This window comes from Aethalodelphis obliquidens, unplaced genomic scaffold (genome assembly GCF_003676395.1).
Source record: "Aethalodelphis obliquidens isolate GAN/ISIS:26980383/991018 unplaced genomic scaffold, ASM367639v1 scaffold49, whole genome shotgun sequence".
NCBI classification, from domain to species: Eukaryota; Metazoa; Chordata; class Mammalia; order Artiodactyla; family Delphinidae; genus Aethalodelphis; species Aethalodelphis obliquidens.
The window spans coordinates 2,801,274-2,828,650 of record NW_020837993.1 but is presented as its reverse complement, the minus strand read 5'-3'; the positions used below and the strand labels follow the sequence as shown (position 1 = coordinate 2,828,650).

The 27,377-nt window shown below is 38.9% G+C and overlaps 1 protein-coding gene across 9 annotated transcripts in view; it reads left to right on the top strand.

Annotated features, from left to right (window-relative positions):
- The window catches only part of AKAP13 (A-kinase anchoring protein 13), a 344,114-nt gene that overhangs the window by 269,842 nt on the left and 46,895 nt on the right, over positions 1 to 27,377 (top strand). For 5 of the 9 annotated variants that reach the window (XM_027083130.1, XM_027083129.1, XM_027083128.1 and 2 more), the window contains exons 13-18: positions 243 to 308; positions 2,228 to 2,420; positions 5,291 to 5,399; positions 14,984 to 15,026; positions 16,779 to 16,911; positions 23,660 to 23,834. In XM_027083130.1, coding sequence (XP_026938931.1) covers positions 243 to 308; positions 2,228 to 2,420; positions 5,291 to 5,399; positions 14,984 to 15,026; positions 16,779 to 16,911; positions 23,660 to 23,834 — 719 coding nt within the window. The remainder of the gene's footprint in view (positions 1 to 242; positions 309 to 2,227; positions 2,421 to 5,290; positions 5,400 to 14,983; positions 15,027 to 16,778; positions 16,912 to 23,659; positions 23,835 to 27,377) is intronic. The other 4 variants (XM_027083133.1, XM_027083132.1, XM_027083131.1 and 1 more) reach the window with 1 other exon arrangement.

The window sequence follows — 27,377 nt, the reverse complement described above, 5'->3', positions numbered from 1 at the left end:
CTGTAAAGAATTCGCGTAGTCATTTCCAACACATGTAGATGGACATCAGTAGAACAATTTTAAGTTTCTATGTTTTTTGTTCCAGCCATTTTCTAAGTTCTAAATCAATGTTACATTCCTAATTTTTTGATAATCAGATAAATCCGTTTGTCTCTAACCATGCCCTTTCTTTTTAAACCCAATAATCCCATGCCTGTTTCCTCTTCTTCCATTTCTGTTTCTTCCTTTGATGTCATCCCCAGTATGAGCTGGTGTCCTTCTGGTGTGCAATACTCTGCTGCCCTGAGTGCTGACTTTAATTACAGAAGGTATGGTATTGTTGTGTGTCCAGCCACCAAAGGGGGAATCCTAAAATACGGCACTTGAGCTTTTGGCTTGGAGCTGGCTTCTGTGTGGCTAGAATGCATATGGCAGCCTGCTTTGGCTGTGAGCACAGTGTTCTGCTGCCTCTGCTGTGGGCACCACTGATCCAGTTGAAGGGGTACAGCCTAGGAGTTAGATGGTATACCCTGATGCATCCTTTTTGGCTCAAGTGGCTATAGATTTGGTGTTTTCTGCACAGAATTGTCTCGGTGGTATGATAAATCACTTTTCTGTTTGTTTTGATCTGTCCTAATTCCCAGATCCTAGGAATTCCTACATCCTGAGGAAAAAAATAACAGAAATAAGGCAGCTAATAAGATGCACTCATCTTTTTACACTTCCAAATCCACCAATCTCTTTATTTTTTTAACATCTTTATTGGAGTACAATTGCTTTGCAATGTTGTGTTAGTTGTTGCTGTATAACAAAGTGACAAAAGACCACCAACCAATCTGTTTAGATTCCAAGCTCACAGATTCCTCATCATTGCATATTCTTCTCTCAACTAAGCAGCCAGATTTAATTACTGAAACATTTTCAGGTTTAAATTTTGTGGTAAGCATAGATCTGGCTTTCCCAGTCTTTACAAATAATTCATAATAGAAAACTAAATTTCTTCACTTAGTCTGTCTTCTTATCCCTGCTATTGAAAATGAGTTTTACAGAGACATTTATGTGTAGTTAGTCATGATTTCTATTGTCATATTGAAATAAGAAAAACAAAGTCCATTGTTTAATTTACTCTCTCAAGAAAATAGAGGCATACGGTTTCAGTTCATAATAAGTAATTCATGGCGAAAAAGAGCGAATAGAAACCCTTCTGGACTGGCATACATAAATTTTTTGTAGCAATTAACTTTGAGCAGAGATAACTAAATAGCTTCAGTATACCTTCAAATACAATTCCAGATGCTTGTAACTGAGGACATGGTCTGCTACAGCTGTATTCTGAGATCCAGTTGTAACCGGATGTGAATTATTCTGTCTAGCAACCCCAAGGATGATAGATGGCCAACCTCTCTCTATAGCCTCCTGCTTACATAAAAATGCTTTTCATTCCACAAACCACATAGTCTATTCCAGGGATCCCATTTTAGATACCAAAACTTAAGTTTGCTTTTTTCCCCTTTGTCAGTATTAAGGGGGGGGGGGAATTAAACCTCTTTTAGATGCAGTAGCTTTTCAGCTTTTGCCCTTTAAGATGTCACATGTGCCTGTCTGCAGCTAACAATTCTCAGGAAACCTGTCAAAGCAGTTGTTGTCCGGGCAGGTATGCACAGATGTTAATGCTCCTACGTAATGTGGGATTTCTGGGGGTGGATGCATACCTGTGAAGTTATAAAGGTCAACTAGACTATAGTTGAATGTAAAGTTATAAAGGTCCACTTGATGGATGCAAGGGCAAGTCTAGGTCTCCCTCTTTGCCTTCTGGAAGTTACTTATGCTCATATTTTCTCTGTGCCATTTCATTCTTTGGCATTTGCAGAGTTCAGATTCTGGCAAAGATTGATCACATCAGATCAAGGGAAAAAAACACACATGAATAAAAGATCAATAAGCTAATGTGGCCTGTCCATATGGTATATTGAAAAATGTCTGAGAAAATGACCTTAAGTGGTTCAGCATTTGAGTAAGTTGAATGAGGTTTTTTAAAAAAAAATCTTAAGTGCAGTGTGTTTCTCAGCATACCAGGATACTTGTGGAGAATGGTAGGTGGCGCTCATGGCCATGCCCTTGCAGATGGTTTTGCTGGGTGACATAGAAATAGTTATGAGCAGGGGAGATACAGCTAAAGGGATTTTGTATCCTCCTTCCTTTCTGAAACTCAGAAATAGAATGAATTAACTCTTGGTTCTGTGTTCAGTTTCAGTCTAGAAGGCTTGACAGGAGGAGCTGGTATTGGAAACAAGTCATCCTCATCTCTGGAAGTAAACTCTTCGAACACCAAAGAGCTCAGACACCCTTTTAGTGGTGAGGAAAGGGGTGACTCGTTGGTGTCACTTTCAGAAGAGGATCTGGAATCAGGCCAGAGAGAACATAGGATGTTTGATCAGCAGGTAAGGCTGAAATGGGTATATGTTGCTAATTTGGAAAAAATTAGTTTTATTTCCCTAATATGTCCTCATATTAGGAACAAAGAAGGCAAGATTTATGTTAATATAAGGCTAGGAGCTATGATTACTTACCCACTATATAATATTCTCAGTGTAGCACACAGCAGTTTTTTAGCACTTAATACTAATTAGAGAATGCCATTAATCTGCATAGATTTAAATATTCCAGCAAAGCAAACATTTTGAAATTAGGAGAGTATCCAGGATATTAAATTGAGTTTTTCTTCTTGTCTGAGAACTTCTTTTACCACGCCAGTAGTAAAATGAGTCTTGAAGTGTATTACTTACCATTGTTAAATTTCCCAATTCTCAAAAACATATCGTAAGTTTCTCCTTCCTGGGGAAGAAAAATTCTTTGTCTCATCGCATTGTCTAGGCAACAACTAAGTATTCTCTCTGCTTCCTGTCACTGCCAAGCTACTTGAGACAGCGTCTGCACTCCCTGCCTTCTCTTTCTCCCCACCTAATGTCCACCACTATCACGCTCTTGAAATTCCTGTCTTGAAGGGTCCTGGGCTTGCTTTTCCACCAGACCAAGCGACTTTTTCTTAGTTCTCATCTTCTCTTTATCACTTACCATCAGGGAGTTTTTGAGTTGAGAATTTGAATCGTATGCTTTTCTAGCATCCTACCCCACTGAGTCCTTTTTCCTCCTCTTCGGCCGAGGAGACTTTGGATTAACTTCTGAGAGGATTCCGGGATACACATTCAAATGAAACATGTCTAATTAAACAAACAAAAAAGTTAAACGCCTGTCTCTGAATAGGTGACTGGCATTTTAGATAGAAACGTAAGGAAACATTACAAATTAAACAAACAAAAACCTTAACCTGTTCTTTGAATCAGTGACTAAGGTTTTGTGCAGAAATTTAATTTTTTATTACATCCTGCTACATAGCAATGATATGACCAAATATAAATTTGGCACTAGAGGATTACCTTAGAAATGAATGTATCGCTTATGCTCATGTGAAGGCCTAAGAGAATTAAGGCCTAAGAGAATTTAGGCCTAAGGAAAATGCAATTGAAGGCCTAAAGGAATTTTACCTCCTTTTGGCCCCCACCCGTGGCTTCTTGGCCTGATACTTTATAGAAAAATAACAAGAATACAGAGAATATATTCATTGAAGTAAATGGTTTAGATTTATTTAGCCTAATGGTAACAGGAAGAGGGAGGAAAAAAATAGGAAACTGTAATTTGGTGACTACCGAGAGCATCTCTGACAAGTGGAAAGTCTGACAAGTGAAAAAGTTGCATTTTACATGTATAGAATCCTTTGGAAGTCATTTGTTAGGACCACATAAAATACCAAAAATTGTGTGCTTGTGAACAGAATCATAGACTTAGGGCCAATATATCCCTTCCTATTCTGCTCAAGCTTTGGTGTGTGGGAACTTCAAGCCCATTTAAGTGACTTGCCTAAGCCTTGTAACTGGCTATTAGCTGAACAGTATTAAACTCAGAATTCCAGACTGTTAGTCCCACTGTTTTTTTCCATGTCTTTGAAGTAGATGACTTTTAATGAGGAAATGAGAACATTTTAATTTTCTTAATATTGTTTATGTAATAACCTTTCCTGAACTGACATTCCTAGGAATTTTAACTGTGACCCTGTTTTATAGTAAGTGATGTCTTTCTAATGGCCTTTCTGATTGAGTCTGCCTAGCTGAAGTTGTTGACAGTGTAGCACCTTGTGTGCTTAGTCTCCCAGGGGCTCTGCCCACCCATAGTTTTCCATCTTGTGTGTAACCTCAGAGTGGATATTTGAGCTGCTGGTATCACTGATGTGCACAAGTTGCCTGCAGCCAACTTCCTGTTGAAGATCTCTGCCTTTCACTGATGTCATTTTTCAGACCTCACAGTTGTATTCAAAACATAGCAGCTGTTTGCCTCAGACTCCATGGTTACCCATGGAACAAACTCTAAATAATCAGAAGTCTTTGGCGCAATTGAGTTCACCCTGGTAACGGATTTTCATTGCTTCCCTTTCGACATGCACAGATTTCAGCCTCCTATGAAGGGAAGAGATTTATGGTAATTAAAGTTAGTTGCCAATTAGAATGGCCTCTCTCAAAGCAAAAGGAGAGGGATCCCATCATCACTGGAAGCATACTAATAAACACTAGTTGACTGTCATGGGTTTTGTTGCAGGAACTTCTGCAGTGGGTTGGATTACATGGCCTTGAAGTGGCTGTGAATTTACTGAGGGAGTTCAGTTGTCAAATTCCAGTCACCCTCATGTTCATGTAGAAGCAGTGTAATCTTAGAAGAGGAAGTGAAAATGATTTAGGCTTCTGTCCAGATGCACAGGCAACTTTGCTTGTGATCTTAAAACACGTTCTACTTGTATCTCTGTTTCCAACTCTTTAAAATAAGAATGATATTACTGGTATCCTACTATATCTGTAAGTGATATTTAGATTTTCAAAGAGCAAGAACTATATGTAGTTTTGGTATTTCCAGTGAAATTATTTTTATCTGATTATGCATTCAGTAGATGTTTTATTATGCACTTACGAAGTTTGAAACATCATTAGGTATTATGAGGGTTACGAGACAACTGTAAAGGATGGATACTCTAACTATCCCCATTTTGCCGATAAGAACACTAAGGCTCAGAAAAGCTAGGTAGCTTCTCTGAAGTTGAGCAGCTGTTTTGTGGCGGGGAAGACTTCTGACTACAAAGCCTGTGCTCTTATTCCTCTTGTGTACTGCCTTATTTCCCTAGGCTGAGTCAGAATGTAAAATTCGGTGCTTATCTAGAAATATGAGAGCAGGTACTCAGAACCTGTTTACTTTTTTTCCTTCACAGACATGTCACAGATCTAAACAACAGGGATTTAATTACTGTACATCAGCCATTTCTTCCCCATTGACAAAATCCATCTCATTAATGACCATCAGCCATCCTGGGTTGGACAGTGAGTATACTACTTTTTTAAATTAAATATATTATATTTTAAACATTTTTCCTCTCTCTCTCTCTTTTTTTTTTTTTTTCCCACTTTAAGACCCTATGCCGTTACCTTACAGCATTTGCCTGCCTGTTCCTCTGAATGAATGGCTCATCATTTACAAAAAAGGTGACACAGAGTTCAGTTTGGGGATCTTCCTCCTTTTACTACATAAAAATCTCCTTTACACATTAAATTCATTGTATTCTTAGGCCTAAACCTGACAAACATTTTTAAAAACTTTCTATTTTGAGATAGTTTCCAGTTAAAAATAACTGTTTTTTATTTATAAATAAAAATATTTTAACTATTTATAACTATTTTCTAGTTAAAAATAACTATTTTTTAAAATAGTTGCAAAAACAGTACAAAGGCTTAATCACATATTCTTCACCTGGAGCCTCCAAATGTTATCTTAACACTTGTTTTATCCATCTTGCTCCCTGTCTTTATCTCTGTCCTTAAGGATTTTTCTGAAACATTCGAAAGTAAGTTACACATATAATGCTCTTGTGTCTCAAAGATATTTTCTTGTATTACCACAGTACAATTATCCACATTTTATCCAGTACTAGTTTCCTGAGCTCTTTAAAAATGTCAAGCTCTTGAAGGACAGAGAGAGACTGAGATACATTTTTAGTCAGTTAAGTAAATGCCAAAAGGATTACAGCCAAAAATGATTACTGGAGCTGTATGCAGATTCAGGATCCATGACTATGAAAGTTAGTAGAGACGTCGGGCATCCACAGGCACAGAGCGTTTGCAAATTAAAGATGCTCGAAAACATATTTGAATTGGATCCAGATGTTTGCCACAGAAAGGTTTCTTTGGGAAACCCCACTTTTTTTGTTTTATTTTAAAAATAGATTTCTTTTTCATGAGTAGTTGCAGTGTGGGATCTTGATATAAAGATTTAAATTCTCATCAAAGAGAGTATGGTACATTACATTCTTTGCTGAAAGATCATGTATTCAGGAGGCTGAAGCAAAGGGTATAACCCCTCCTGGTATTTCTGGTGTTTCTTCAGCGTCCCCTGATATATAACTCATCTTAAAAGAGTTGAGGACAGGAGTAGCTGCCCTGCATTAATGGGATGTTCTGTCTCCATTTTTGAGTTACTAGAGGCCTCATTTTCTTAATTTCCATGGTGGAGTTAAGGCATAATGGATAATTCTGTTAACTTCGTCCTCATTTTCATATGATTAGTACTTCAAATACCAGTCTGGCCTGTTGGACTAAAGGTGCCTAATAATGACTTATTCCCCAAGATAACAGGTACAACCTCACAGAACTTGACTGAAATAGCAGTTCCTGTTTTTGTTTGGATCTTGGTTTGGTTTGGTTTGGTTTGGTTTTGATTTGGCTTTGGGTTAGTGGTTTTGCTGGTATAGAACGAAAATTATTATAACAAAATAGTTTATAGTGGCTTTGAACCCAGAAAACTAGACCTTGATAACCAAAGACAGTCCGTGAGGCGTTTCAGCTCTGCACCCCCTCCTCCCGTGGCCTGGTGAAGGGCCTGCTCCTGCAGCAACAGCTGCCCAGTACCAACAGAATGTGGCCCGGAGAGAGAGCTTTTTCCATTGTTCTGTGACACACTCTCTTGCCTCATACATGAAACACTTCATTATTTTTCCTCCAAAAAACAAGATGGTTTTTGACTGTGCTTTCAGTTGCTAACCAGCACTCTAAATGATGCGGGTCACCCCCAGGAAACACTGTCCTCTAGCGCCAGGAACTCTGGCACATCTCGTTGCTGGGGACTTGTGGCTCAGCTCACTGAGGGGTACTGAGATCAGTAGCTGACTGCTGTCACGAGTAGAGCTTGGAGCAAGAGTCCAACCCTTTCATCAAAGTAGAGTACCCTCATTCTGATTTGTCACGTACATTTCATGCAGATTGGAATGATTAGCCAGCCCCACTTACTTCCCTAAGTTAGCATATACTATAATTGGAGGGCTCATCAACTCTAATGACAGTATTTCTCCTTAGTCCTCCCCATATACAATTAATTTTCCCAACTGTATTTTTTTATTCTGCTCTAGAAACATAAATTTTTTGCAGATGTAAAAATTCTGGCTGTTAAACAGAAGGCTAAAACTTGTATCTTGCATGCTGTGCCTTTAAGTCTCAGGGTAACTGGGTAGTTCTCGACTTGCCGCAGACACAAATCTTCATTCCAGATCCCTTAAATACTCTGCATGAGTCATCTTTGGCCATGGTCGTCCTTGCTGAAACTATCATAATTAAAACCTACCCAGTGGTTTTAAAGCCTAAAGTGTGTAGTACACTTAAGATATTTTAACTAATGCTTTATTGTAAGCACACTTAGTGGCTTTGTGACCTTGGGTCCTTGAACTATTAAACAGAGCTAATAATATGATAGGGCTTAAGTTGAATTTATTTAAAATTCACATTAGCGTGTTTCCTGGCTTATGATGAGCATTTGTTATCTTTATGGAATGAGTTCACAGTGTACAGGCAGTGCCAGGGTCCGTTTTTCTCTGACCAGACTCTAAGCAATGGTGAAGAAACTAGAACGTGGTCCCTCATTTTCTTTAAGTGGCTGTGTCTTATGAGTGTGCTTGTCTAGGGACAAAATACTTCCTAAACTCAGCCTTATCTCACTACTTCCCAGCTATTACTTGTGTTCTAGCTTCTACCTTGAAGGAAATTAGCTGCTTCTCCCACAGCCTTTCATAGCTGTTACCATTTGAGCATTTCTGAAAACGTGTGTCCACCGAGCTGTTGTCTGGAATATCCCATCATTGGGTCACTGGCCAGATTAGAAAAACAGACAAACTCAGCATTATTCCCAAACTGGAATCTGTTTCAAAAATTCATTGATGTAGAGGACAATACCACATAAAGGCGACAACTAAAATATTTCTGTGTCATTCTCTGGGGTGGAAAGTAGATGGGCGACAGCTGATTTAGGAACCGTAATGGGCAGGAAAGCTGTCCTAGCCCATGTCTTCGATTTGCTGTCTTGGTGGGGGCAACATGACAGAGGCATCTTGCCAGCTCATCTTTTTAGGGAATCAGAATAGCACTGATGCTGTATGTGTCGTGTGGGAAAATGCCGGGGAGGACTGCCCTCAGAGGAACCGCTCCAGGAAATGTGTTCCCAACATAGGGTTGAGTGGAGACTTACAGCTTGCCAGGAGACTCAGATGGTTTCTCAGTAGAGCTTAAAAACAAACTTTATTTTTGCAGATATGGAATAATTCAGTTATTACAGACAATCCCTTAACAAGACTATATTTTTTAACTTTTCACTGCTTGCACCCAGAAGATGCTTAGAAACAGTAAACTATTTGGTTGTATCCCTGCTAAGCATATTAGTGGTGGTAATATTAAAAAGAGAATGATACCCATTAGACAGTTTAACCTCCTGGGCTTCTTAATGAGATTTCATTTTGCCCTTCATTTTTCAGGGTTTGTTATCACAAAGAACGGTGTTCACAAATGGCACTTGTGCTTGGAATCATTCTCAGACCTTCACGCATGGTGTGTGAATTGACCAAGTTCCTTATGCATGTTTGATGGCAACACTAGCTTGTAATTGTATAGCTTGCATTAGACTACGAAAGCTAAGTGGGTCTTAAGAACTTGAAGTGTGGTATTTACATATATAAAATGCACCAGATCTTCAAAGCTAAATGATCCATGTGACCAAAGATCAGGGTGGGCGTATAGAAAGTTAGGCATCGATGCTAATGAGGATATTTTATCTTTACTTTCTGTGCTTAGTTTCTCTCTCTAACTGGACAGTGGGATGAGACTTTATTGGAATACATTTATTTTCTTAGGGTAGTTCTGTTGGGAGAAGATAACATTTGACAAATTTGTCAGAACAAAAATTAAGTCAGGCAAATAGACTTTTTATATTGGTCTTTTTGATTATATTGCAAGGCTGGAATATATATGTAGTCATTAAAGTTGAGTATGTTATAAAATTGAATCCCTGTGTTAACAGAACATATTCTTTCCATATATGTTGAAGATACTCCTTATTCATACAAGTAGGTTTCTCTTTATGATCCATGATCGTGTGACAAAAGAAGGGGATACTCTTAGATTTGGGGTAATAAGAGAGCTCATTTTCATCTCCTAAATTTACTTTACATTTGGAAATACTTTAGAACACACATTAAAATGATATCTTACTTTTGTACTCGACCGTCGCTGCCTAAAAAGCCAGTGTACATGAATTTGTGCCAGGTGATCTCTGTTACGAGCAGTGGCTGCACCCTGCAGTCTGTCATCACTTAGCATTTATCTGGGGTGTGGAGTGGCTTTTGTGTTGGGTAGGTACAGGGCTTTTTCCTTCATTTTATTTAGGTTATTGAGCTTCTAGAAAGCCTGACAAAAGGAAATTCATTTATTAATTTGTTTATTTATTCAATAAATATTTGAGTACCTACTCTTTGCTAGGCACCAGGCTGGACAGTGGAAGGAGAGGGATGAACTTCCAGACACGGTTCCTTTTCTCACCACGCTTAAGCTGATGGACATGAGAACAGTTGAGTGTAACAGAAGATGATAAATGCAGCAACTGAAAGAAACGTTGGGTGTTTAGGAGCCTCCGACTTGAGACACCAGAGAAGGCTTACTGGGGAGAAGTGATACCAGAGTCGAGACCAAGAGGAGTCTAGGAATTCGCTGGGTGAACTAGTATGTGGAAAGCTAGACTGAGGAATTTGGGCTTCTTGTCTGAGGGCAATGGAGCGATTTAAGTTGATTAAATTGATTAATTAATTGATTCAAACACTTCAGAGAGACCACACTGAAGAAAGTGTCGGGGAGGAGAGGCTGGTAGATCAGTAGAAGGCTATTGCAAGATTCTGGTGAGAGTAGATGGTGGCCTGAACCAGGCCGTAGAGCACTGGCAGTAGGGGAAAAGTTGATGTTCAGAGAATTCTAGAAGGCAAAATCAGAAGGACTGAGTGATGTGATAAGAGGATTCAAGGATGGTACCCAGGTTTGTGTTCTGGATAATTAGTTAGATGTTAGGTACCACTCACCAAAGGAAGGAATAAAGGAGGAGGAACAGGTCAGGAGGAAGGGGGTAAGTTGATATATGCACTTGTTCAGTTTGAGCTGCTGTGGGATATCCACCCACAGGTGGGCAGTGAGATGAATGAGGCTTGAATTCAAAGGAGAGACCTGGCTTGAAAATAGAAAGTTGTGGAGTCACCACTATATCACATGCAGATTGTACTCGAAGGGGAGACAGTGAATGAGGGGGTTTGGGGTGAGGGGGAAGAGAGCCAAGTACGGGATCCTGAGGGAGACTCCAGGCGTTTCCTTACTTTGAAGGAAAAAAAACTCCAGCTGTAAATGATGACTGTGAAAAGTAATATACTTCATGTTTTCATAATCTAACAAGTACGTATTTGTTGGAAGAGTTTTCTTAAGCTGCTTTAGAATTCTGCCATATTCAGAAATAAAGATGAAAATGTGAGTACATTACGTTGTCCACCTAGACGCCTCTCCTAGAATCATCCAGGCCAGTGACATTATTCTCGGCACTGTGGGTCTGAGGTGCCTTTCACTCTGTTCTGGTATGATCTGTGTGCTCTAACATCTTCTGTCCACCCACTCCTCAGCCCAGCAGCAGATGCAGCCAACAAGGCGGATCTCCTTCTCCGTCAGCATCTCTCCGCTCCTCCTTAAGTCTAAAACTCTCTTTTCTCTTGGCTCTTCTTATTCCAGTTGTGAGGAGGAAGAGTTGCATAGTAAGTAAGCAACTTTGGGGTCCAATGGCTGTTCTCCAGTGTCTGACCAGTGCTGAAAATGTTGTAGGCTTGGTACTAAGAAATTTGGGGACTTTTCTCCCCTTGCATGTCATCATTTCTAAGTCATTCGTCTTCATGCTTTGCTTTGAAAATTAATTTGGATAAAACAACAAAGTTTTTGTCGTCTCTACACTACCAGTGCTGACAGATCTAGTGACCTGATTCCAGGTCCTGAGACACCCTCTCAGAACAGAGATACCTTCAAAGGCATAAGGGCTTCCCATCCTACCTTGTACCTTTTGTAATGCTGAGTAGTAATTTCACAAAACTTTCCATTTGATCATGTAAATTTCATTTTCATTATTTTGCTTTTTTTGTCTCATGGGACAGATACCTAGATGTCCACTTGTGATACTTAAAAACTAATGTTAAACTTTTTTCTTCTCACCTTTCAGACCATTTCTTTTTCTTTTTCTTTTTTTTTTTTAATCTTTGTCAGTTTTTTGTTTGTTTTTGGAGTTTTCTTGGCCATGCTGCACGGCTTGTGGGATCTCAGTTCCCCAACCAGGGATTTAACCCGGCCATGGCAGTGAAAGCCTGGAATCCTAACCACTGGGCCACCAGGGAACTCCCCCAGACCATTTATTTAAGAATACCTTTTCTTTGAGATTAAACCACATGGATTATTGGGTGGAAGTTAGATATTTGTTTCCCTACCTTTTCTCCTTTTGAACTTTTATTTTTCAATCCTCTTACTACACTGTAGGTTTCAGATTATTATATTGTTACTTGATAATAACCTAGTTTAAAAACTTTATAAGGTATCAGTTTTAGTAAGTTTGGAGAGGAAATGAGTCCCCCCACCCCCATGAAAATCACTGTTCTCAATTGTGCAGGATTTCTAGATGATTCCAGGATTGCTATTTTTAATGGAAAAACTACTTCTAATATAAAGTTAAATAATAAATTATTTTCATTTCATATAACTCATATGAGTCTCAGGCAATTACAATATCCATATGATTAAGCATCCTAATTCCCTACCACTTGCTGATCCTAAGTTTTAGCAATATTTAAATAATTATTTAATATTTAAATATTAATATTTAAGCAATATCAAGCTCAGGGTGACAATTTTGCATTGTTCTTAAAGGAAAGTGACTTATGCACAAATGAAGGTCTTATATGTTCAATATTTTCTCACAATTAAAAGGCATTTGGTTTAGGCACACAAGATATTCAGTCTATACCAGTTGTCATAGGAGGGAAGTTGTGAAAATCCGTCTGCAACTTTGAGTGTTCAGAAATTCTCAAAGCTGTTTCATCTCAAAGTATTTGTAATATGCTGGGAAATAGGTCAGCACGGCAAAAAAAAAAAAACTAAGGTCCCAGTAGTATTTCTTCTACCACTAGTAAAATTATGACTGGTTATTCAGTAAATCAGCACTGGTTACTCAGTTAGTCCAACCTGATGTAATCATAAAAGTATAGAAGCTTGAAGAAACCTTTGAATCAAATATCCAGCATTCCTCAGAATGTGTTCCTTAAACTCAAAAATACAGTGAGAATTATGGGGAAGGGGGAAAAGGAAGAAAAAGAAAGGGCTGGTTCTTGGCCATATAAATTTAGGAAACTGTTCTAAGCAGGTTTCAAAGGCTAATGTGTATATTGTGAATTTCCAAGGCAGCATTCAGTATGCGGTGTTTCCCAGACTTACTAACCTAGGTAACTACAGTATGTTCATGATGATGTGTAACATCTCATGGGACGAGTGTTCCAAGGAACATACTTTAAAAAATATTGACTGTGTCCATCCAGTAGTTCCAGTCCTGGAATGTTGTTATATTAGGTCTGCAGGTTATTTCATGCCTTTTAAAAAAAAGGTCTAGTTGAAATATGCTATTTACGTGCAACAGTACTTCATAGGCTAACTTCAGTGACAGATTTCTACAATCATATCATGGAAGTAACATTGGTTATATCATATTCTTAGATGCCCTGAAAAGTTGATGACACTTTAGGAATTTCAGGGGCATTGATTTTAGAAACATTGGTGGATTAATCACTGTTTTCAGAACCACATCTCAGAGGTCATAGTAAATGAATTAAAATACCTTTCAGCAGCCGAAAAGTTGGAAATCCTTATAGGAGTCATAGATTCTCCCAGTATTCAAATCACGTATTTGTTTTTAGTTTATTTGACAGAGACCTTCTGGGAGCTTATTCTTGGCCATGCTCTCTGCTGGTTGGTGTTTTTCTTTATGGGTTTTATTTTTACTTTGTTCATATCACTAGGGTGGTAACTTACTAGGTAATTGATAAAGTGTACAACAGAATCCTGGCAGCCTGAGAGAATTTAATGCTGTTTATATCATTCAGGGCTCCTTGAGTGGAAAAATTTTTAAAGCCCCCAAATCTAAACCATACTCTTGATTTTTGTTTAAGTAAATTAAGGCATTCTGATGTTAAAATGCTGATGGTTTCACACCTAGATCATGCAGGGCTGGAAGATAGATCCCGGATCTTACTCTTCATCTTTCTCTTTCTTCTGGCTACTGTTACCATGCATTATAACTGAAATAGAAGAAGAACCCCAAATACGTAAAAGGAAAAACTATAGAAGGCAATCTTTTGAAGACTTAGAATTCATTTTTAAGTTTCTCATGCATTATTGCCACCTGTTGGCTGTATGTTAGTAATAACTTCAACTTTGCATTTCTATTCAGAATCTGGAACAATTTGGAGTTTTTAAGAGTTCCAAATGCTGGTAATCTGGTAGTGGAACATTTTCAAATCTCTATCAAATTAAAGTTTTACTCACAGTAACCTCAAGGAGAAAGGGTGTGCTTTGTCCACATTATAACAGTAGTTATACAGAGCAACCTTTGTCTACCTGGAATCATACACCGAAAGTGTTTCTATACCTGATCTCCTAAAACCTTGGAAACCATTAATCATTGTGTGATTGCGGCCTTTCTCTCATCTAAGTCCTAAAGTAGCTCAACCTTGATTAACATGTCGTAGGTAAAATAATGGTATTGTTCCTTCTGTATTTGTTCTACTTATTATCCTATCTGACTTAGCCTTAGATTTAATGACCCATTTTAGTTTACGGTCTGATAGTTGTGGAAGGAGGAAAAATGTATCTGGCCTACTCATTTGATCAGTATCAACCTGGAAAGAACCTTAGCATCTGTTTTATCTTCTTTATTTCATAGATGAAGAAATGAAATCCAGAGATCTCACCCCAAATTAGTGGCAGGGCCTAGACCTTATAGGCTAGCTCTGATGCTCTTTCCTGTTCACTAATCCATTTCTAGGAATGCTTAAGAAAATATCAGACCTATATTAGCTAGATTTTTAGCATAGAAATACATGACAGCAAAATTAACAGCGTACAGGATGACATTTAATTTCCTTTTGTATATTTCTCCCCTGACATCATCTCAGAAAGATGGCCTATGGACTCTGTACCTTCACGAGAACAGGAATTAAACGTGCATTTGAGCTTTTTTTTTTTTTTTTTTTAAGTTGATTTGGGGTTTGTTTGGTTACTTGAATCCTGGATTAAAATTTTTTTCCACATGGGAAATTCACTCCCCACTGCTGCCAATTTTCCAGTTCTGATTTGAGGGTTTCATTTTTAATTTTCCCTCTTCCAAACCCTCATGAGGAGAAGGCATCCCACACTGGCTTTCAAAGGCTATTTTTGCTTTATCTGTGTCAGTCGTAAAAACGTTAAACATTTTATCTGTTATCCAGGTAAAATCCTTTTGTTCTAACTTTTATTCTACCGTTCTTGTTTTCTAGATTCACGGCCCTTCCACAGCACCAATGCTAATCTGACTGAGAGGTACTATATATTTATTTTGTTACTCCTTTTCCCAAGATGAAATAAAGGAAATCCGAAATGTCTTACGGCATTTAGGCAAACTAAGTTAATTGAGCTCATTGGAATCTTACTTCCTTGACTGATAAATTTGGAATAATGGTCAGAAATGTTTTTTTAATGAAAGCTATATCCTTTTTAATTAATGTCTTGAATAGTTTTCCACCTTTATTCTTTACACCATCTGAATAATAAAGATTATTGTTTGCATTTATTCACATAAGGATACACTTATATTTACCTTTATGAACTTTGTACTCTTTGCTTATGGGAATTTATAATTCCTAAGTCTTAAGAACATTTTGTTTCATAATTTGTGTGTGTGTGGGTTTGTGTTAATGCAGTATTGCTGCCTTCTTAGCCATTTTAAGCTTTAAAGCTATTTTCTTTTGTATACATTGATATGGTACACACCTCTGTCCAAATAAGTGAATTGGTTCTTTACTTGACAGCAGGCAAAAGATTGCTATTTTGACTCATTGTTTATTTTTGTATTCCTCTTTTCAAGCTTTTGAGATTAAATATTCTAATTTAAGCATAAATGGGGTTCTGACTGTTACCCCACAGTGTTTTTTAAGTCGCCTTCCTTTTCACAAAGGCGTCAGCTGTGACTCAGTGATCCAGAACTCTCTCAATATGAGTGCTCTTCTTTGCACTTCTGTCATAGTTTACCTATTCTTCGTTCTTTCTAGAGTGGTGATTTTCACACCATTTCCCCTTTATCTTAGTAACAGACTGCTTTATATTGTAAACAATATTTTATATATAAATAGACTTTAGCTACTGACTAGGACCCTTGTGGTTCTGCCTGTCTGCCCTCTCACAGAGGCCCTTGAGGCAAACACTACTTTCTATGGAAAACTTCTAATATAACTGTTCGAGAACACCTAGGAAAAGTAGTTTGAATATTTCTATATAATAGATTATGTATACAACTGTACATAATTGTATATGTATACAAATTATTATGTGTACAAGGGCCCAACATTCTTTGAGGAAATCAACCTTTGTGAATTTCCTAGGGTCCAGACATGCCCATCATGGATGAACTTAGAATACAGGTGTCCTAAACAAGTAGGTCAGTGCATCTGGATCTCTGTGGAACTCCTAGAATGGATCTTTCTACACTAGGTGTCAGTTTTGCCTACCGTTTTGCCTGCCTAAAATTGTGCATAGCTGAATTCATATATTGATTGTCCAGTGTGCCAGAGGACTGAAAAAGAGGTGTGATCTCTGCTGTTAGGGAACTTGGATATCCATTCAGTCATAAAAATTCCTTGGTTTGCATCACATATATGGGTTTCTTTTCAAACACGTATTTAATGCAAAGAAGTTTATAAATGGGTGCTTAGATTTTAAAATTTCAGATAAAATAATTAATGAATAATTGATCTTTAGACTCTATCATCAGATCACAAAAGCCCATTAGTAAAACACTAATAAGTGATATAAGAAAACTTAGCCAAGCTTTGACATTAGAACATGGGCATTCTGGCGTGCTCTGTTCTCAGATAGATATTATTATATAAAACCATTCAGCAGCCTCTGTCCACCTCTTATTCCTTTTCCCATTTTCATGTGAGTATATAAGTTGGCTGTGACTTGTAGCTAAAATTAATACATGACGATGGTTACAAAGAATTATATGTAGAGCGTTGTAATTTTTAAAACTCAACTTCTGTAATCTTTTTAAAAACTCTTATTTTTTCTCTTTAGTATAACAGAAGAGAACTTTAATTTCCTGCCACAAAGCCCCTCCAAGAAAGACTTTGAAGGGAAGAGTGGAACAAAAGTCAGTCGTACGTTCAGCTACATCAAGAATAAAATGTCCAGCAGTAAGAAGAGCAGGGTAAGTACTCTCGTGGGCGCTTCTGTGTGGCCACCTCAGCAGGCCCTCAGTAGGCTCCAGGCACAACCTGCACACACCAGGAAACTAATTAAATGATGGGGACAGGTGGAAATAAGTTCAGAGATGCTGGCTCAAATAGCCTAATATTTGAAGAAGACTAACAGCAAGGAAAATAACAATAAGAGGTGATACCACCAATTGAGTTTTTACTATAGGCTAAGAACTTTCCATATAGAATCTCATTTAATCCTTTCTGCAACCGTGTATGGTAGATATTATCTCCCTTTTCTAGGAGTAAGGTACCTTATCTGGGAAAAATAAGGAAATAAAAATTACCTGTAATAATTCCACGTAGAGATAACTATTCTTCTAATATTTTTTTCATGTATTTTTAGAAAGAAAGGGGTAATAAAAGGCATTAACTTTCTTATACCAATTCCTGGTGCTAAACCAAAAGATTCCATTTCAAATTAGTGGGGAAAAACTTTCTGCCTCGCACTCCCCTACACTCTATTCACCCACCCAAACTCCAGCAAAGTAAGAAGAAAAAAAAAAAAGGGAAATCAGTTACGGAATTCTTGCACAGGAATCACTATATATGTGTGTGTGTGTTAGACACATATACACAGGTACGTACGTACTTAGAAGTATGGGAATAAACAAGCACTGGACGCCAAGGGTATCGTTGTAAAAGTGCACGCACGACGCCACCCACACCCCCGCCGCCAGCGCAAACGCAGACAAGCTTCTTAGGTAAGTGGGCTGGTAGAAATAGAGCCAATGTACTTTACTGAGTTTTGTAAATAAGATCTCTTTCTTTTAGCAGATACTAGATTTGGTCATCACTCAGATAAATTTTTCCACAAAACCTGCCACCAGAATTGTGTTTTCTCTTCATTTCTCCTGCCCAAATGAAGAATGGACAGAAAATGGGCAAACTGGAAAAGATGCAAAGAGTCTAGCAAATCGTGAACTATTATTTTACAAATAAATAGTGTAAAATGTAGAAATGATACTTAATTTTGGAATAATAAATTCATAATTTTCTAGGGGAAAAAAGAGTCTTGCAAATCGTTTCTAGAATAGTCACATATTTAAGCGTTAACTTTATGCTTAGCCTTGTGTTTTTTTGGGTTTTTTTTTTTTTTTTTTTTTTTTTTGTGGTACGCGGGCCTCTCACTGTTGTGGCCTCTCCCACTGCGGAGCACAGGCTCCGGACGTGCAGGCTCAGCGGCCATGGCTCATGGGCCCAGCCGCTCCGCGGCATGGGGGATCTTCCCGGACCGGGGCACGAACCTGCGTCCCCTGCATCGGCAGGCGGACTCTCAACCACTGCGCCACCAGGGAAACCCAGCCTTGTTTTATAATTCAAAAAAATTAAGGTTAAAGAGGGCAGAATGCTTATCATTATCCTACATATGGCAGCAAGGCTTAAAATAGAACCATATCTATCTTACTTATCACTGCTCGCTTGGACACTGGTTGGCATCAACAAAAGAAAATCTCCTTGAAAGTTCAGTATAATTTGGCCAAATATTATTGAGTGGCTTCTGTAATCAGCATTCTGCTAGGTACTAACAAGCACCCAGAAGAACCAAAGCCACATAGTCTTTACCTTGAAAATTTTTATGATCTGTTTGGATGATTTCAGATGTTTCTGTTGTTTTTTATCTTGTTTTTAAAATGTGGACTCTTTTCTTCAAACAAGCTTTTTAATTGGAAGACCAGTATAAAGTGGAGATCCCCCTTTCCATCCACCTCCTAGTACCACTGACTTAAGGGCAGAGCAGTGAATACACCACTGATCGCATTGACGAGGTAATACAAACAGACAAGAATGAAATGATGTAAGACTGAATTTAGAAACTGGGACCTGACCTTTAAAAAAGTCTCGCACCAGCCTCCTTATTTTACAGACTGAAGCGCAGAGAAGTATGCTTCAGGTAACAGACTAGATCATATCTTGTGATCTGACTTCTAGCAAGTAGAACTCTTCATTTCATGTTCACTCTTCAACAAGAGTGAACTGTTACTGCACAGTATCTTTTTCCTTTAACTTTTTTCATAACCTCAAAGGACTGGAGTTTGCTAGTAGGGGGATGAAGAGAAGGGGCAGGAGAAAAGAAGGCAATTTGTGTACAAGTGCAGCCTGTCGTCAGTGGCAAGATGGCATCAGTTGACCTGTCACCTCCCATCTTCTCCTTTGTCAAAGTGACAGCACTCTTTTGCAATGAGGCTGCTTCCTCTTTCAGGCTCTTGGCTTCAAGGTTTGATCTCTGGGGGCTTGTGCTATCTCTAGTGATGGAAATTCACAAAAAGTTACAAATCTGTAACCCTGGATTGCAATTCTTTTCACATTATCAGGGGTTTAGGTGCCCCAGTAGCCAAATATATTAAGAAGCTTAAGAGTCACCTTTGATCATTGTTACTAGCTCACTTTAAATAAGGTTGTTTTATCCCCCCATAGGACAGCTCAGCTTTTGTCAATGTACCAAAGATAGTAAGAAATAGGGGAAATGGTGAAGTAATATATGTTATGTTAAAATTAAATACCTTCTCTTTATTTGCCATTGTACCCACAGGAGAGCTTTACCATTCAGAAGTATTTTATTCTCTAAAGGATAACACAAAAATAAGTGAATAATTCCTTGGTGTGATGATGCTAGCTCTACTCTTTTCCTTAACTGTTGAATAATGTTAGTTCTCCATAATGCTTAAAAAATTGAAGATGCTACTATAAATGTTAGCACTGGTTTTTATGTTAATTAGTATAAGCACTCTATAGTATTTATAATATACTATGTATAACATAGTATACACTATATATATTATACATATATTCTCATACCTGTAGCCAGTATATGAGAAATTTGGGGGAAATTGAGTACTCATCCTTTATATGTCCTTTTAAGAATTCTCATTAACTGGCATGAGTTATTAGGTAAATATTTGAATCTTTTTTTGAAAGAGGGAGAACCTAAACAGGAAGTATAACAGGAAGACTGGCAGTTTCTGCTTTTGTCTTTTAGTATCTTTAAGAGGTAGTACTGTTTCCTGCTAAGTAAGTTTACTTGCTGCAGAGTATTTAAACACTAATATGCATAATGTCCGCATTCACAGAGGGAGTGGGGTGACCCTCTTTAAACCATCCTGTCACACTGATTTTCTTTTTTCTAAGCTTTCCTCTTTGCAAACAACAGGGAGACAGTTAAGGATGTTTGAGACAAATTCTTAATCTGACTTGAAGCAGGCATTTTCGGATGTAAGGATCAGACTCCTGCACAGCTGTTAATGTACTCCATGACTTTGTAACAAGACATTCAGCTTCAACTCCCAGTTCCTGTGGTGTGTCTAAAAAAGAACTAAACCCCTCCGCCTTTCAAAGGTGCCGACTAGGGTAGAGTTGTGTTTGCAAAGGCTTAAATCAGCATTAGATACCATTCTCTCTCTCGTTCCTTCTTTGATTAAAGACCTGCAGTGTGACAGTTGCTTAATCACAGCATGCTCCACAGTTTTCCAGAAAGTTCTCTGATTTTTTTTTTTATTATAATTACTTGTCTCAAGTGGTAGGTTTAGAAAAACGAAAATATCACTTTCCCTCATAGTATCCTAGTATAGTTGTTACCTGCAGTTTTCTCTTTAAATGTTGTTAGTTTCTATTTCCCCAGCACACAGGTTTAAAAAGCATTTTGGCAGGTGTTAAGGAAAAGTCAGACTTCAGGAAACTACCAATCACCGCCTTACCCACAGGCACGACTTCACTAAAAAAAGTTTTCTTTGTAAATGTATTGCTTTTTATAAAATGAGCACATCTAATTAAATAGATGTGTTCTTTAACTTCTGGTGTTAAAAAATCGGCCTCAATCTTGCCAGAGTTCCCATCTTGCAACTTAAGTACTGTCCACACACACTGTGTTAGGGGGAATTTGTTCTCGTTCGTGTCCAGTGTTCTTTGTAACTAGGGTGGTTGGCTGTACTGGCAGCGTGCAAATAGTTAAGCTTGTCTTAAGGAAACAAACAGCCTCAGCCCTCCCTCCTTCCCTTTCTCAACCAGTCCGTGGCTTCCTCTTACCGTTTCTCTAATGGTTGCTCTGATGGCAGCTCGAAGCTGCTGGGCTGTGCCCCGCCGGCATGAGCCCCTCCTTCCGTGAGAACACATTTCCTGGCATGGGGATCGAATCATGTCGGTAAAATGGGGTCGGTTTCATGAAGCACCCCTTATAACAGTGAGATTCATAGGACTAAAACATGGGGAGGTAAGCGCCTGACTTCTTTAAAGCACTAACCTAATAAATACAGAAAGAGACAGTGGAGTTTATTGTTTTGTGTTGTTTTTATCCCTGGAGGAGCTAGTTTGGATTGTTGCAAAGGATGAGGAAATAATTTATTATCTATTCAGATTCGAAGAGCATTGCAAGGCTTGAGAGAGTTGCCATAGAAGATTTTGTTTTTCTTTTTTTTTTTTAAAGGTAGAAATGAGGTTTTTTTCCTTTAAATTTATTTATTTTTTGGCTGCGTTGGGTCTTTGTTGCTGCACGCGGGCTTTCTCTAGTTGCGGCAAACGGGGACTATTCATTGCGGTGCGCGGGCTTCTCATTGCAGTGGCTTCTCTCGTTGCGGAGCACGGGCTCTAGGTGCGTGGGCTTCAGTAGTTGCAGCACGTGGGCTCAGTAGTTGTGGCTCATGGGCTCTAGAGCGCAGGCTCAGTAGTTGTGGTGCATGGGCTTTGTTGCTCCATGGCATGTGGGATCTTCCCGGACCAAGGCTCAAACCCGCGTCCTCTGTATTGGCAGGTGGATTCTTAACCACTGCGCCACCAGGGAAGTCCCCATAGAAGATTTTCTTAACTCTTACAGCATGCTTTTTTTTAAGCTTTCTTGAGCAAAATGTCAGGTGCTTTTCAGTTTAACGTTTAATGTATGAAGAAGCCTTTAGCAAAATTTAGTTACAAGAAAGAAATTATTAGAAAAACTCAATTTTTATTATTTTCATTAGTTTTGCATACTTTAGCAGTTACGAATTTTCACTCAGAGCAGTTTCCTGTTTTGTAAAGTGAAGTAGTTTGTTTTTCTCCCTTCCTCTCCATTATTTTTTATGGTTCTAAAGTGTAGCAATTTGGCTCTTAGAGTTTTATGATATTCATTCTGTTAACAAAGGAGTTTACATGAATCATAGACTTAGCAAATATTCACCATTTCAGTATAGCAGATGGGTTCTGAATAGGAGGTCAGAAGACCTGGGTTCTGATTTTAACTGCAGATCATTTGCTGTGTGACCTTCTGTGAGTCAACAGACCTCTCCAGCCCTTTGCAGTAGAGCGTAGTGAATGAGAGCTGAGCTTTAGAGTTGGCAGATCTGGAACTTAATTCCAGCTTGGGCAGTTACTGATGTGCGACCTCCAGTACAGTATGAGACATCTCTAAGCCTCAGTCTCCTCAAATGTGAAATGGAGATCATAGCTGGTACTTAGTTCATTGGGTTGTACCCAATGTATGAGAAAATTCATGTCAATTGTATACTACAGTGCTTGGCACACAGTAACTGTTCAAACTTTTAGCTGCTATTTATTATCTTGCTCTTTTCAGTTAGAACATGGGAAGCATAATGCCCACCCTACTCACCTCAGAATTATTGAATCAGATGAAATAATGTATGTAGAAGGCATTGATTTAAAATGTAAGGCATTTGGTAGTTGTCAGGATCACTGACTCTGGGGTACCTATTTTCCAGGAATTTTTTTAGATTACAATAGTAGTAGTGTATGCCCTGGAAAATGGGTACCCCAGGGCTAGTGGTGATGACAACTAATAAATGCATTCTACCTACCTCTGTGAATTGTAGTTCATGGTCCAGTTAGTTTGAAAGAGAATTATTCATTTGGTATTGGTTAACCAGCCGAGCGTGTGCCTAACCGTGTTTGTGAAGGACCTCTTGTGGAGAGCATATAGTTAGACCCCACAGCCCTCGTCTCTTGACAGTAGTGTGTACCTGAAATGTCCCTGGCTGCTTTGGGTATTTTATTAAGGATCTAGCACTCATTAGTATTTCTTTAAATTTTTAGGGTTTAAATCCCTCCTCCCCCAATTTGAAAATTGGGCCAAAGTTAATATCTGTGAACCTTGAAATTCTAATTAGTAAGAATAGAAAATGTATATGTGGGGGGATAGTTAATATTTCTGGCTAGAGTAAGGGAGGAAACATCAGAGATGTGCCCTCACGTGGGGACATGTGATGGCTGGGAGGCAGTCAGAGGGGACCCTCGAGTCATTTTTGATGCTGCCCAATCATCTTTCCTCTCCCTCAGGCTGGTCCCAGAACTGTCACCATCCTTTCTTCTGCTTCCTGCTTGCAGCTGGCCCTGAGCTCATTGCCAGCTTCCCCCATGGGCCGAGCTGTGGCTCACTGAGGAGGATTCACGGCCACTGCAGACTCCTCCTCCAGCACCAGAAGCCTCTTTCTCTCTGGTGCTGGTCATTGGGCAATGAATGTGTCTGTTGGCATAAATAACCAGTGAATAATCCACTGACAGAACTGTTTAGCCTTCCCAGTCCTCTTAAGGTTTTTCTAATGTAGCTCAAATGCCCACAGGTTAATAAAAAATTTTGTCCAGGACAGTGTTCCGAATTTTCATCCAAAACATTCACCAGCCACTGTTGACCACATGCCAGCTGGGTACCCTTCCAGAAGGGAAGGCCTTCTAGTGTTAACTGAAGGCCTTCAGTTAACTGTCGATTGTTTTCTTTGGCAGGAAAAGGAAAAGGAGAAAGATAAAATTAAGGAGAAGGAGAAAGATGCCAAAGAGAAGGAGAAGGACAAGAAGACTCTGAACGGGCACACTTTCAGTTCCATCCCTATTGTGGGTCCCATCAGCTGTAGCCAGTGCACGAAGCCTTTCACCAACAAAGACGCCTATACTTGTGCAAGTAAGAGACATGCTTCTTCCTGTGTGACGGAACGCTCTTGGCTCAGAAAAACTATTTCTAGTTTCCTGTCCTTCCCACCCCTAATCTGTTCCTCGTTTATGTGGAGAAGTAGCCCTTTTTCTATCTCTCTTTAAATAGCATTGAAGAAATTAATTCTAGATATATAACATACAGCCTATAATTTTTTCAGACAGCCCAATTTTAAATATCCTGTCCTTTTGTCCCTAAGCCACTACCTTATTCCAGAAGTCCATGTCAGCATGAAAACAGTCTCATAACCTCAAACCCTCAAGCTACCCAGCAGTCCCTTGTCAGGTCGTATATGCTCATATTTTACTCTAGTACTTTGGTGTATGCTTCAGCCATTGACCAGCGTCAAGTCACGGAAACTGCCAAGGGAGAGGGAGAGTACCTTCGCGTGCAGAGACGTTCCGTATTGACCTCTTGCTGACCTGCTTACTACCACCTTAAAGCCAAGTCTGTTAACTGAACATGGTTCCTGGTTTTGACGATATGCTCTGAGACAGAGGATGGCTAACTTTTTCTGTCTAGATAGCAGACTTCTTAGACTTCATGGGCAATACAGTCTCTGCCACACTACTGAACTCCGCTGCTGTAGTGCAAAAGCAGCCATAGATAATACATAAGCCAATGAGCATGGCTGTGTTCCAGTAAAACTTCATTTATGGGCAGTGAAATTTGAATTTCATGTAATTTTCATGTGTCATGGAATATTAGTCTTTTCTATTTTTTCAACCATTTAAAAATGTAAAAACCCTTTGTAGTTCATGGGCCATACAAAAATAGGTTACAGGCCAGATTTGGCCCACAGGCTGTTAATTTGCAGATCCTTGCTCTGAGGCACTACATCTCAGAATTTTGTGGTTGCACACAGATAGAAAGTAATAATATTCATAGTGCACACCAAGGAAAATCAAGGAGGCTGCTTGTGGTCAGAAGTGGCCAGTGTAAAGGTCCACTCTTCCAGAGGCTGAGGTGATTCGGATCTTGTCATACCTGTAACCAATTCAGACCAAATAGTGACTAACTCAGACTCCAAGAAGCACTTCTCAGACCATGATGTCATGACATTGTCTTGATTTCAGTCACTTATGTGAAGTATCCCAAGTGATCTGTTACTAAAAATAGTTGACTTACTGAAATTTGAAATGTTTAAAACTTTATTTGAGCAGAGTCTAAGTTACTGCAATAATAATTTCCACTCACTTGCTTCCTTGATATTTAGAGAAAGAGTGGAGTGACAACTGGCACACAGCCTATCTTATCCACGCTGCAGCTGTTGTGACTTTTTAAACGACGTTAACGTTAACACTTAACGTTGTGACGTGGCGTTAACACTCACGTGCTTGTAAAATGCCTCTTATGGATATATTATACCCCAGTATTGTCTACAGCCATATTTGTTTTACTGTCCTATTTTTTTTTTTTTAAAGAAAACTTCCGGGGGGCTCTCATCTCTTTTTTCATCCTCGTGTGCAGATATCACACACATTTATGTCCTCCTTCATGTGTGACTTACTGGGACGATGATAACGACTCCAGCATAGTAATACATTTTATGTGACCTCGAGACTGTCACTGTTCAATATCCCCCCAGCATGTTACTCTGGAGCCCAGGTTCTAATAGGACTCATTCTTAGGACACCAGTCACCAGTTTAGTTTCTTAGCCACTGGACACAGACAGCTTCTCAATACTAGAATAACTTGGTTGTCTAGGGCAGTAGTCACCAAGCACTTTTTAGTATGTTTATCTATCATTAAAACATACTTAGTCTACTCACACGGGGTATGTGTGTGTGTGTAATGTGTGTGTAAAAAATTACGTACATGTCCTATACTATAACTACAAGGAGCTCATTCTAGGAATGAGAAGTCAGGTTTGCCATTTTCTTGTTTGCTGGTTAGTTATTAGTCTTCTTAATATTGTCCTAGATGCACAGTTTCTTTGCAGGAATTTGTCTCTTTTTCATTTTATTTTAGTTGAAACTAAATATAATTTATAAGTTTACTTTATTGAGCACCTGTAAATTTCCATTCATCACAAGATGCTGAAAGTAAACGAATGAGGAAGCTGTTACACATCCCTGACCTACCTTCCGAGGGCCTCTTCTTCCTTCCAGAATCCTCTAGGATCAAACATAACAGGAAGCTGCCTAACATTAAGGCTGAGTGAGCCACCCATTTATCAGTCTATATATTAACTCCATTTCTCTTTTAAGTCAATATAAGTGAGAGCTGTAAAAATTTCCTCCTCTATCTCAAAGAATCATTTTGTGCATCCCTCCTGCCAAGTGTCTGATCTCCATTTTGGGAGTACTGGTCTTAGAGAAGAATAGGGGAAGGTCATATTTCTTGACTGGCAGCATGAAATTAATATTCAAGGAACTTCATCAGTACAGCACACTGAACACCTGCTTTCTGCGATAAAACGTAATTTTTAAATATGTATTTTCAATAAAATATATTTTTTAGAAAACTAATGCATAACTGAGCATGCAGAAAAGAAAATCCCCGAGCAGTATAGATTCTGTTCTTTCCATTAGGGACTTTTAATAACTCTCAACATCTTCTCTTGCCTGTGCATTTGCTAATGCTTCTTCATAGCCGTTTGCTTCCTTACATGGTATCTGGGTTTTTTTGGTTTTTTGTTTTGTAAGTTCAGCTTCAGCTTTATAAGTCATTTTTCCCTCCCGTGGGAACCTCTAGATTCCCTGTTTTGTCACAGTGACCCTGTGATGCAGCAGTTCTGCATTTGTTTCAGCTGGATCCCTCAGGGTTTCATCATTCCTAGATTGGGATTCCATTAAACCTCTAGAGAAGATTTCTTAACTCAGGGTTCCAGGAGATATGGATGGTGTAAATTTGGACCCTGGATTCATATGTGATACAGAATTCTCACTCAGGGTCCTGGGGAGGGCAGGTTTCCTTGCTGCTTCTGCAGGGCCAGTAGGTGGACTTTCTCCAGGCCCTTCAGCATGGCTGTTACAGTCTTTAGTTTAAAGCTGTTGGCTTTATTTAGGGGTCTCAGTCCCAGCTCCCACTATGTGCCCTGAGACCACACATCCTCTCCCCAGTTGAGGGGGATGCTCTCTACTGCTCAGAGTACTACACAACCAAGGGGTGGGTTTGAAAAATAACTGAATAAAACTTCAAGAATGAAAGTAGTTCTTGAAGAATCTTCATGGAGATTTTCACATACTTCAGTGTTCTGTGTCCTCAGTGGATTGTTCTGATTTATATTTATTATATATATATATATATAAGAGAAAATGGCTTCCACTCTGTCCTCTGCTTCAGTAGGGGGAGAGCTGGGTGAATATTCTAGAAGATCTTGATGACTTCAGACTGGATTTATTTTTTACATTTAACTACCAGTAAGTATGCATTTGAGTTTCTTATCTTCAGTTACCTGAACTCTGCAAGGCACTGTGGTTCATTCAAAAGCAGTTCATCAACAAATATTCATTGAGCAGCCGAATGTGCCAGGCACCTTTCTCTTGCTCTTTTTCTTAAAACTGAAT